Source organism: Corvus brachyrhynchos, unplaced genomic scaffold (assembly GCF_000691975.1).
Source record: "Corvus brachyrhynchos isolate BGI_N302 unplaced genomic scaffold, ASM69197v1 scaffold17, whole genome shotgun sequence".
NCBI lineage: Eukaryota > Metazoa > Chordata > Aves > Passeriformes > Corvidae > Corvus > Corvus brachyrhynchos.
Genome location: NW_008240046.1, coordinates 12,364,779 through 12,377,303, shown reverse-complemented (window position 1 = coordinate 12,377,303; position 12,525 = coordinate 12,364,779). Strand labels below are relative to the sequence as shown.

At 39.7% G+C, this 12,525-nt stretch overlaps 1 protein-coding gene across 1 annotated transcript in view; it reads left to right on the top strand.

The window, feature by feature from the left end:
• The window catches only part of SNX25 (sorting nexin 25), a 70,295-nt gene that overhangs the window by 51,603 nt on the left and 6,167 nt on the right, over positions 1-12,525 (top strand). Inside the window, exons 9-13 of the mRNA XM_017744304.1 lie at positions 1,288-1,443; positions 2,417-2,548; positions 7,268-7,408; positions 8,349-8,462; positions 8,992-9,216. Of these exons, the coding sequence (XP_017599793.1) occupies positions 1,288-1,443; positions 2,417-2,548; positions 7,268-7,408; positions 8,349-8,462; positions 8,992-9,216 (768 nt within the window). The remainder of the gene's footprint in view (positions 1-1,287; positions 1,444-2,416; positions 2,549-7,267; positions 7,409-8,348; positions 8,463-8,991; positions 9,217-12,525) is intronic.

Genomic DNA, 12,525 nt, shown 5'->3' with positions numbered 1-12,525 from the left:
CTTAGCCTAGAACTCCTGACTTCTGCATTATGTTTGCGGATCATGCTAAGGAGATTAATTATTGCTGCTACTGTTGTCTCTTCTCAGACTTTTTTTAATAAGATATAAGATACTATGGAATTTACAGTAGGATTTTCTCCTCTAAAACTCACAGAATTTACGAGAGTATAAGAGTTCCTTCTGTTAGCTTTTTGTTCATTATATAAGGATACAGTTTACTTAGCTGCAATATCATTAAATAACACGGAACCCCTGCTCATGAGAATAGACTCAGCTTCCCACAGATAAATTTAGATCTACTCAGTCACAAACAGACCTCAAAGATCTTTGAACATGGTAACAGCAAAAGCTGAGTGCTGCTTGCTAGATCTCAAAGTCTTCATGTCTATTTGGGGAAGTACAGTAAGAAAGGGGCAGCTGAGCTATATGTCAGAAGATGTTAAAGAGAATGTCACTGAAAGGTGTGAAGTTTTCTATTTTTTGCATGCCTGTAGTACACAAGATGGAAAAAGCTATTGGTTTGTCTGAATGAATATATGAAAATGATTTATGAATTTAGGGTAAGGCATATGTGCTTTTAACACATTTTTATTAACACTTCTAAAAACAGCAGTAAAATCTGTGTAGAAAGCTAAAGGACTTGGGTTAGATTGTTCTGCCGGATGACAAATCTGTTTCGTGAAGGTTTGTGGGAGGCAGGACTGCTTGTTAGAAATGTGGGGGTTTTTTGGTTTTGTTCCCCACTGCCCCATCCTCATTATCTTTCTGCTCAGTGCTAAGTATTTGCTTTTCTATCTGGCTCTGAACATTGATCATGACTATTAAGCTGTTTTTGCTTTTAAAACAAACTTTAATTCTACCTCTCATTTACCTTAAAGTCTTAGCTTGAAGGTCATTTTACACAGTTGGCATGAGATGCCAAAAAACTGTAGTAGAAATGGTAATGAGGCCTTGTCTTTTGGGGGTTTTGGTTTGGTTTTTTACAACAGAGTGATGTTTCATGTCAGATCTGATGGTTGGAATATCTGTTATACCTATATTTTAATCTATATCAAAAAGTGTTCGTGTATGTAAAAAGCTTATGGAGCGAACAATAACCCACCTCCTGCCCCATCCCTGGCAGAGCCAGGCTGGATGGGGCTCTGGAAAGTGTCCATGCCCATGGCAGTGAGACTGGAACTATGTGATCTTTAAGGTCCCTTCCAGCCCAAACCATTCTATCATTCTATGAATAACTGTCTCTTTTTGCATATTAATGTTGCAATTACCCCCATCCTCTATTCCTAGAACCAAGGTTGTGAAGAAGCTACTGAAGAGTGCAGCACAAGAATTAATGAACAGGCCAGTTATGCTGTAAATAAGCTTCGCCAGCTAAATGACAAGCTTGAGTATAAGAAACAGGCTCTAAATTCCATTTGTAATTCACCAAAACCCGACAAAAAGGTACGTACCTTTAGTGTCTTCAGGTCTTGTTTGATTTTCCTTTTTTTTTTTTGACTATGTGTATGTTTGTGTAGTATCCAGTTGTCACATTTTGGATGGGGTCAGACGGTTATTTCAGTCAACTTGTTAAATAGAAGGTGAAATCAGAGCTTAGTTTTAATTGGTTTTTCCCCCATATTTTAAAGTTGTTGTAACTAAAATTGTGAATTTGATTTATATTGCTTTGTTGGCCATGGGATAACGACCACTCTCCCATGGTTTTGCTGCTTTGTCGGTGGCAAGGCGTGTTTCTCCCTCGCCTCTCTGCCCTGCCGTGCCCGTATTACCCTCGGGCATCCCGTGTCCGGTGCCGGGCGCTCCGGTGCCGGCCGCTCCTGCCGCGCTGCCCGGAGGGATGTGCTGGTCAGCTCCTGGGCCCTCTGCTGGCTCTGAGGGGTCAGCACAACTCCCTCATCTGCAGCGGCAGCTCTGACGGACTTCCTCGAGCTAAGGGATAAAAAACCCCAGACCCGAGGGATGATTTGGAGTGATTTCTAACATAGTTGAATTCCTAGAAATGAAGTCTATTCCCAGGTTCTTCAGTCACATGATGTGCACCTGAAAATGATAAAGATGTCTTCAGTAAGGTACAGTTCATTAACAGCAATTTCAGGTTCCCATAAAACATACTGTGGGTAATATAGAATCCTATCTCAAGTGTCTTTTATGCTGGTATTGTGACACTAGTGTGTAGTTCTAACTTGTGTTTTATTTTAAGGTGAGAGTTGACCTTTAAGATTGCTGTGTACTCCAGAAGTTTGAGGCATCATCGATTCCCTCACTTGTGATTTTTTTTTTTTTTTGTCCATGTGAATTGTTCTCCCCCTGCTTTTGTACCTTTTCTTCTTTCTGAACAGTGTCCCTAAAGACATGAAGCTTGTGTGCTGCACTGGCTTTTTCCTACCAATTGTAATGAATAAACTTTTCTCTGCAGATTGTTTCTAAGCTGAAGGACGAAATTACTCTGATGGAGAGAGAGCACAGTGACCTTCAGCTGCACATTGCAAGAACAGACTGGTGGTGTGAGAATCTTGGCATGTGGAAAGCCTTCATTGTCTCAGGAGAGGTATGGGATTTTTTTCTGGCTTTTCTATCTTCTGGGTCTATTCAAACTTGCATGAAAAGCAGAAGAAAAATATGTAGATACTTTCCTTATGCCTGTTTATACATAATTACTTGTCTGGGAAAGAACCCTAACCTCTTCTGAACTCCTCTTCTGTTTCCCCAGTGGCTACTGTGATGCATACTCAAAGTTTCCATTCCTCAGACAGTGCTGTAATGGAGTTATAAAAATTACCTGCATGTACATAAACAAGTTTTGGTACTGGGTAATTTGCTATCTTAGGGGCACCGTTTTTCATGAGAACTGTCTCCTCCTATATTACCATGCTATTGCACTTGGGTGCAGTTGTGTCTCTGCTATGTCTCAAAGATGCAGTATTTACACTTTCTGTGGTTTGTATTATTGTATTTAATGGCTGTACAGTTTCAAGGGACTTGCATGCCCAGAAAGAAAGTGCTTTATATCTGTAAGTTGAAGAAGTTGTTACTTTTTTGTCTCATTCTGCTGTTCCATTTGGGCATAGGCAGACAATTGTAGAATGCATGTAAAAAAATTATGATGAAAACAAGAAGTATTACCATCTTCTGGGTCTCTATTAACACTTATAAAGGGAACTCAGTGAATACTTGTTATGTAGTAAGTGCAGGCTGACATACATAAGAAATCTTCTTGACAATATCACTACAGAGAACTAAAGATTAATTTGGCCTCTACTGGCTTGCCTTTGTATGCCATTAAGAAAATGTTCCTGAAATGAATATAAATAGTTTTCTTGAGGTAACTTTGTTGGAGAAAAAAATCTATGCTGTGGAGTTTATCTGGTTGTGTCTTAAGCTCTTGCAAGACAGTGATAGTTCTGTCAACAGTTAAAGTCATTGTAAAAGAAGAAATAAATCCAACAGGTCAAAAAATGTAAGGTGCTATTTTTAAAACCAAATTCTTCATGTGGAAACATTTGGATTTGGTTTTGTTTCAATGCTGTTTGCAGGTGACACTATTGAGAACTGAAAAGTTCTTGTCTTCTAAGAGTTATTTGTAGCTTTTGAAACCTGGTTTTAAAATCTGGTAAATGCTGTGTGCAGAAAAACTGGAGAATGGCAGCTTTCTGCACATATGTAACCAAATACAACTGCTCAGCATCTCTGTCATTATCAGAGGAGAAGGTGGTTTGGCTAAAGTAGAGGGAGGTTGGAAGAGGCTTTTCATTACTTGCTGCCTTAGCTATAACTTATCAGTAGTACTGGATTGTAATTAAATGTAGGCCTGCATTAATTGCTCTGTTTGCAGCTCTATGCTTCAAAGGGTAGGCTGGAGAAAGCATGGGTGTTGTAATTATCTATGTTAATTAATTGCTTGGGAATATTCTAGCTGCAGCTGATGATTTCAGGGGGCATGAGTAGGTGACATTGTCTTTCTATCTCCAAAATATGTTGTTGCTAATCTCAGAATCCCAGAACCTGTGATTTTAGAGACAGAAAAACTTGGCCCTATTGTCTTGCAGAAAAGCTTAGTAAAAGTAAATTTTGCTATAGATCTTGAGCTGGAAGTGTAATAGCTAGTCATTGACCTTTTAAACTGATCTACTACATCAGTTAACAGAGAATGCATAAAAAATAGTTACTTAAGTCTTGAAAAAAAAACATGTCCAGATGCTTGTTTGAATCTTTCATTCTTCATAGTTTTGAGTCATTTAAATATACTAGGTCTGTGTGTGTGAACTATATATATTTTAAAAAAATCAGTGTAAATGGTATAATCTCCAGGTGTCTTTTGGTAGCTGGTATTTCTGATAAAACTTATTTTGAAGACTCAGTGTTTTGGCTGACTGGTAGAGGTTGAAAAATACAGTAGGAACATGCAGAATGAGGGGGCCTAGCATAACTTGTGTAATTCTGTGACTCTCTTCCCTGTTACAGGTGTATAACTTAGAGCTAAATAACCTAACTTGCTCTGCTTGCTTTAATGGTTTTTGCCTTGTGTCATTTAATATTGTAGCAGACATTCTGTCTCCCTTGTGCAAAGAGAGACTGTTTCAGAACATAACATCTTTTAAAAAATGTATTGTTTTCATAAGAAATTGAGTTTTTAGATCTGAATAAGGTGAAAAAAATTGCATATTTCTTGTTGTTACTACACTACACACCTGGGCAAGAGGTGGCTAAAAAGCTGCCCAGTGGACAAGGACTTGGAGGTGCTGGTTGACAGCTGTCTGAACATGAGCCAGGAGTGTGCCCAGGTGGCCAAGGAGGCCAATGGTATCTGCAGTAGTGTGGCCAGCAGGAAGAGGGAAGTGATTTCCCCCTGTACTTGGCACTGTACAGGCAGCACCTGAAATCAGGGCTAGGAAAGGGTTAGGAAGGTTGGGAAAAAGCTGGATGATTTTTTGTGTAGGAGCATTAGAAGCGCAGTGCAGTCTCATCGTGGGGCATGCAAGGTTTGGTGTTCATCAGGAACTCTGGGCTTTGGCTGTGACCCTTGGAGCACCTTTTGGCTGGAAGCAGTAGGTAAGCTGGTGGCTTGTCAGATGTGCAGTTCATCCTGAGGGGCTGCAGGTCTGTCAAGGGTAAATGCAACCCTTGAATACATTAGGAGGGGAGTTTCCACTCAAGATGAGGAAGTGGTACAGCTGCTTTGCAGGTGCTGGGCCGTGTCCCTTGAGAAGGGTGGATTTAAATGAGGATCTTCTCCCATGAGCAGTGGTTCTGAAAGCACTTTTGTTTGCTTAACTTAGCAAAAGGGAGAATCAGAGGAATAGGGCTCTCTAGTTTGAATTCCATGATAGTTGTACGAGATGGTGCCTGTTAACAGCAGAGGACTAGATCTCCTGGTTTAGAAGACCTCCTAACATTCCTTTTTTGTGTTTTCCAGTTGACTCATTAATTTGGAAAAACAAATTCACAAGTACATAAGTTGGTAAAAAATTCTGCATTCTTAAGAAGATTCTGAACACTTTCAGTATTTATATGAGGGTATTTGAGGGCAATTGAAAAAAAGCTGTAATGTATCTACATCTAGTAATTGGAATTTAGATGATTTTGCACATAGACCCGAACTTGAAGCAGGAGTACTAAATGCTCCCACTTTGAGAATGTGCTTTTAGAGGGATGACTCTCTCCTGACAATTACAGTTCAGATGACCCTACACGTGCAAATCCCTGCCCTGGGAACAAATTTGGCATGGAGAACCATAGGCATGACTCAAATCAGCAATTTCAGCACTGATCTCCCAGTATTCAAAAATGACAGCCAGAAGGTGTTTGTGAGTCACCTACAAGCACTGATCCAATCTAGCAGGGACTGTCCCAGACGATCCCAGTTCTTCTGTGCCATGTCTCTCTGACCTGCATCTTGGAGGCTGTTCAAGCATCTATTTCTGCAGTAGTCTGGCAGGAGATAGGCACTTCTCCAAATAGCTGCACTGAGAACCAGGCACATTTTCAGGCATTGAGGCTGGTGCTTTGTATTCTGTCTGAGTGCTGCTGCAGCTTTTTGACAGAGATATGTGAAATATGGGCCTCAGAATTGGCTTCCTGGTGGCCCATGTGCAGCTTTATGAGGAATGCATCACAGGGAATATTACCAATGTACAGCTCTGAATAGCTTAAAAATATGAAGGTACATTTCAGCCTCATGGCTTTTACAATGGTGATGTAGTTGCTTGTCAAGTTATTCATCAATAGTATTGTGTTGTCAGATCTCTACAGGCTTCTCAGAAAAAGTATCATAATTATATAAATTTTAAATTAGATTAGTTAAATATTCTTTAAAAAAAGCTTTAAAGTTACAACTTTGCTCAAAAAGACTGGGAGTGGTATTTTATAGTTACCTTTTTGTTATTTGCATGTATATAAAGACAAGCATTCTAGTCTTGACAAGAGTCAAGTATTTTATGCATTTCCCTTATTTGCCTTTCATAATCAATTTGGGTGTCCCCTCAAAATAAGTAAACAAAAATTTGCTACCAATAGGACATAAGGATGAAATTCTTATGTCAATCCTCATATCAAATTAAGAAATAGTGTGATCAGACTGCTGCCATTGTCTCAAGAAAAATTGTTTAACTTTGCTGTAGTTTTCCCATTTGTACAATGTGGTCAATTGCTTCTCCTTCCTCTGACTGAGGATTGTAGTTTGATTCATTAGTATTTTTGTAAAGTTGTGAGTCTCTCAGAAATAGACACTGCATGGATGCCACAAACTGTGCAAGCAGAACAGCTCAAGTGAGCAGAGAAATTGCTCTGTGACAGCACCAGCTGTCACAGGGCCCAGCTGCAGAGCTGCTGTGCCCAGTGTGTGGGTGAGCCTCAGCAGGAGCACTGGGAAGGGAGGGTGGGAATAAAGGGAGAATGCTCAGGTAAATGCAGATAGGAGAGATGGAGTATTGATGAGCAATCAGAAAGCTACACGGTAGGTACCTTAAAAACCAAAATAATACACCCAGCTGTTTGAAGAAGACATGTCAGGGAGACTTGCTTGCTGGTGGATGGTGCTGCAAAACTGTATGTAAGGTGTAATAGTGGTTAGCTGGAGGACTGATTCAGGACTGGGATAGCATTTTGGGTGAAGGTTAGTTCATTAGGGGAATTGCTCCATATGTAGCTTTCAAATCTCAAGAGACGCGTGGGACTGATGACTGAGTTTGCAACCCAGTCATCTGGCAGCTCAAATGTTCCACTGTTTACTTTCAACAGAGATTACCTTGTTTTTTTTTTTCCCCACAAGGTTTTAGAAGAGAATGGAGAACAAGTGCCCTGTTACTCTGTCATGGTGAGTTTACAAGAAGTTGGTGGAGCTGAAACTAAGAACTGGACTGTTCCCAGGAAGCTCAGTGAGTTTCAGAACCTACACCGCAAACTCAGTGAGGTACGAATCCTGGCTATGGAAGGGAAAAGATACAAATTGCTAAAATGTGTCAGAATGATAAAAATTTAATGCTGCCAATTTTAATGCCAGCCTTTCGGCTTTTAGCCCTTTACAGCTAGATCTCTATCTGCATATTTCAGGTCTCTGACAGATGCTTATAAAACTTGTTTACAATTATTTTTTCCCCTTAATAATGTATTACTGGGCTAACCCCATTTCAAAATGGTATATGCTCTGCGTGGATACAAAAATGCTGCTAGCAAGGATTTTCCTGCTATTTTCTAAGTCCGTGAGAGACTTTTCTCTCTCTCAGAAGAGGTAGCAGAGTTCTGTAAACAATTCAATACCTGCAGCCTTGAAAAGTCTTGTTTATAGTATAGTAGAAAAATATTTTGACAATGGATGTTTTAGGATTTTAGCCAATCACCCCTAAGGGGTGGCTGATCCTTGTCCAATTAGACTATGAAGAAAAAAGTCTATAAAAGAGTTTGTAAAATAATTAAATAAAACAATCTTGCTGCACAATTCCTGCCTGCTGGATCTTCTCTCCTCCTCCCTACGGCTGTGGGACACAGTAATATACCCTAGGGCATTTTTATTTTTTTTAATAGCTCTGCACTGTCACATAAGAGCCTGCTGTAAGAACTAGACTTTGTGTCTGGCTTCTAGGGAAGTATTAGAAATGACAGCTTTTGGGAAGTGAGAAAGTTGGGATTCTTTTTATAGTGCTTTAACTTTTCTGTCTGATAAAGGATAGATAATGGTGGTGTAAAGGGAAAGGGTGTAGATGTGTCAGCCCATAGTGGGAAAGGGAAGGTGTTTTCTTGAGAAGGGTGTGGAAGGGAGATGAGAGCACAAGGGAGTCTCTCCCTTTCCCTTCTGAACCACCTGTCTTTTTCTCTGCATACGTGTTAATTGAGCTCTCTCTTCTCCTACACAGTGTTTTCCGTCATTAAAGAAAGTTCAGTTGCCTTCTCTCAGCAAGCTGCCCTTTAAATCCATTGACCAGAAATTCATGGAGAAATCCAAGAACCAGCTTAATAACTTTCTGCAGGTAAGAAAACAGAGACAAAACCAACAGACATCTAAACAGAAGAATTGAGAGCATGATGTGTCTCTATTGCCTAAAGAGAGAGCCTAGAACAAATAGGTCAGACGTAAGGTTTGACACTATAAATGTCAAAGTTGTCCAAAATTCCTGAAGTTGAGATGAGTTTGACTGATAGTAACCATTCCTCTAGTGGTAAGTTAATTTAAACTTTGATTAATTAAGAAATCATAAATAATGAATCCTTTAATTGCCACTTGCAGCTAAAACACTTCACAACAAATCTCTTATAAATGAAAAATTTTAATAAAAAAAGAAAGTTGTAAGATTAAAAGCTTTATTCTTACTAGTTCCAGTACTTTAGAGCTAGCTTCTTAAAGTATCTTTGTGAGATAGGGATTTTTTTTTCTCACCCTACCACTGAGCTGTGACTTAATCAGTTTTATTGGATGCCTCAACACATCTTGTTCCTTAACAAGAAATATTTAATTGATGTGTTGCTGTGTTGTGATGTGTCATTATTTTTATTTCATAGAAATTACTCTCTGATGAAAGACTGTGCCAGAGTGAAGCACTTTATGCCTTCTTGAGCCCTTCCCCAGAGCACCTCAAAGTTATTGATGTGCAAGGAAAGAAATCATCGTTTTCACTCTCCTCATTTCTAGAACGACTTCCTGGTGATTTGTTTTCTCATCAGGAGGTAAGTGGTAGAAAAGTAATCTTCCCAAATTTAATTACTTATCCAAAGCAAGCAGGGAGAGTCATTAGTATTTGAATGGCAGGCAATATTTCCAAAGGTCATTTGTAATTTAATCTAAGTGAACAAAGAGTCAGAAGTAAGAGCTGCCTATGAATTTAAAAGGTGCTTATTAATAAAATAGGTTTCCTGCCTTTTGGTAAATGAATATAGGCAAATGTGTAAACTATTGCAGATAAAAAAATTGCAGTTAATGTGGGATTGTTTTATTTTTTATAGCAGAATTTTCCACTTTTTGAGTTCTGGACATGCATATTTCAGAGGGGTTTTGGCAGGTAACAGTAATTTTCACTTGGGAATAATCTCTTGGCAGGAACAGCTGTGTATCCTTAATAATTTCAGGACAACTTCTGAAGCAGAGCTAGTTTTGACAAAAAACTGTTGGCAAATAGTACAGGCTTACTGAGGGAAACTGCAAATGCAGGCAAGAGCCTATGTAGGCAAACCAGTTGGAGAATTTGTTATTAAGCCATAAAAACCCATTGTCTATGAAAATGCAATGAATAATAGATTAGTGACTAAAATAGCTCATGGACTATATTGACCATAATTCCATGGCACTCTATTCTGTGTTGTTCTTATTCAGATAATGCAACATTCAAGGAGCTGTTTCTATTCCCCGTTTTAGTTAAAGGTTATACAAAATTCGTATGAAATAGTTAATTTCTTACATACTGTAGTTGTCTGGAGTGGATGGGTGTTGTGCAGGATAACTGGAGTCTGGGGAACATGTACAGTTCTAGCCTTTTAATAGGGAGAAAGGTGGTCTTGCATCTCAGAAATAAAATCCTATATATATATATCTTTCAAAATTATACTGTACTTGCATCTAGATGCTGAATGCGCCTCATTTCAGAGTAATAAATATACAGAAAGTTTGAGAAACTGGTTTTACACTTCAATAGAAGTACTGGAGTTCTAAAATCCAATGTGCTTTCAGTAAAGTGGCAAGTAGAAGTAGCATAAAAGCATTGAAGTGTGAAGCTATTTTTATTTTGCTATTTAATTGAAAAACATCCTCAAGACAAAGCCAGACTGCATAGATATTGTATTATGTGAGTGTGTAGGAGGAAATAGTTAGGAAATACAGGAGAAGGAAAGAGAATTTTTAATAATAGTGTGTGAGAGGAGAAAGAACAAATAAACAAAGCAGAAATTATGCAACCGATACCGAAAAACTGAGGGAAGTAGAGCAAAAAATGCCCACAGAGTGTGGCAACAGAAGAGTTGGAACATAACTTCTTACTGAGTTTAAATTTAATACTGTTCATTCCTTGTGGGACTAGGAGCTTAATTCTGGCCAGAGTGTATTATGCCAGGCACTGTGCAAATGCAGACAAAGACAATCCTGCTTCATATTTGTCTTCCTTCTCTTCTCCCTTCTTTCCTTAAGCTTACACATACGAGAAGACAACAGAATACAAATGGTGGGAACTGTTAGACCCTCTGAATGAGTGTGTCAAATGATTGTCCTAATGTGAAAATAATAAAATAAAATGGAGGGAGAGGGATTGTGAGGCAGTCCGGGATTAGCTCTGCTGTTTCCTGGACTCCCATGTCTTTCAGTAAGAGCTTTCGATCAGCTCAGTCTTGCCCAGTTGACAGCATCTTGGACCAGATTTAACTTTCCTAAAGCAGTTAAACTAGGGTTAAATCATTTGGTACAAGGTCATAAATGAAGTTAGTTGTGTTAAACTACACATAAAGCTGTTATAATTTTGTTCTTTTTGTAACTGAGAATTCCTGGTTTACTTTGTATTTTGGACTTTGTAGTAGAGAATGCTCTCATTCAGCTTTCTCTTTGACTTTACATCTCATCTCATCTCATCTCATATTTTCCAAATATATGTCAGAGGAATAGTATTACCTCTTGAGTGTTGTTTTCAGGATTAAATACTGCAGCTATTTCTTTATATATACAACTCCTTGGACAGAGTTAGCTTTAGAACGTATTTCTTAGCTCGCTACACCAAAACCAAATCAAAGGAAAAATGTAGTTGATATCATCTAGAAAGAAGGGGTTTTAGGTTTATAAACTTACTGGCTAGAAAATGCACTGTAGTGTAAGAATTTACACTTCTTGTTGCATTTTCTAAATGTCAGGAAATTCACTGAATAGCAGAAAAAACCCCCAATATTAGATGATCGAATGATGAGGACAAAAGGAAGAGATGATTGATATCTCTGAAAACCAGGCTGAAGAAGAAAATTTGCACATCATTCTGACCATTCCTGATCCAGAGACAGGGACATTGCACCAGCCTCAATGGAGGTCAGGTCTGCCTCTTCAGCTTTGCTCTAAGCATAGGCGGGCAGGGGAAGATCCAGGAAAGCAAAGGGATGTGTCAGCTGCCATGCCTAATGATAGATGTTGTAGTCCTGATCCTGAAGCAATCTTCATGACACTGAGAAACAGCCTGCTGTCTGCCCTCCATTCTTGAATAGATGGTACTGCCAGAACTGAGGTGGTTCAACCCAGTCATCTTCTGGGAGTCTGTCTGAATAACTCTTCTCCTTATGGTGCCCTGAGCTTCGGTATCCTCAGGCTCAGGTCATTATGTATCACAGTACTGTGTTTCTGCCTGGGACTGCTTCTCATTAATATTGCTTGTCTCTGCAGTGGCCAGTTCCCTTTCCACTGCTGGGTTTGGTTCCCAGTTTACTGCAAGGACAACTGGTTAGTGCCGGATCGCACTGAATGCCTTCAGCTGTGAAAGCACGATCTGTTCTCCTGGGGAGCCAGCTACCTGCTTCTCCCTGTGCAATAACCCTTTTCTTCCTAGCTGTTTGCAACGCAAACAGCTCCAGCTGGCTAGCTCCCCATCCTGGATGTTTTCTGTGGGTGTTGTGTCAGAGGAGGCTTTGCAATCACAAACACCTCTGAGTGCCATCTCGTGCTTACAGCTCTCACCCATTTCCTAGCAGTACATGACTCCCACATCACCTGCTTTCTTTTATCCAGCTGGTGTTGGTGGCGCAATATAGGCAGTAGATCCTGAAAATCTGGACAGCATTGAGGTGCTTACTGGGGCCAAGGCTGCAAGGAGAAGATACAGCAGTGATGATGATCCCAGCAGTGCAGTGTGTCCTCATCACTCTGGTCCAATGGGAAGTGCAATCCCTTTTCAAATTCCCTAGTGATGTTCCTGTTTGCCAGGTCCTGCCAGCAGCAGTTGTTGGCTCTAATGCTGTTCTTTGAGAGGACTGGCTGTGCTCCTTTGCCAGAGCATGGCAGTAACTGAATCCATTCTGGAAGAAGGATGGGGTACTGCAGTGCATACCCATGTTGTCTTTCTCTTCCTAGGAAGAAAC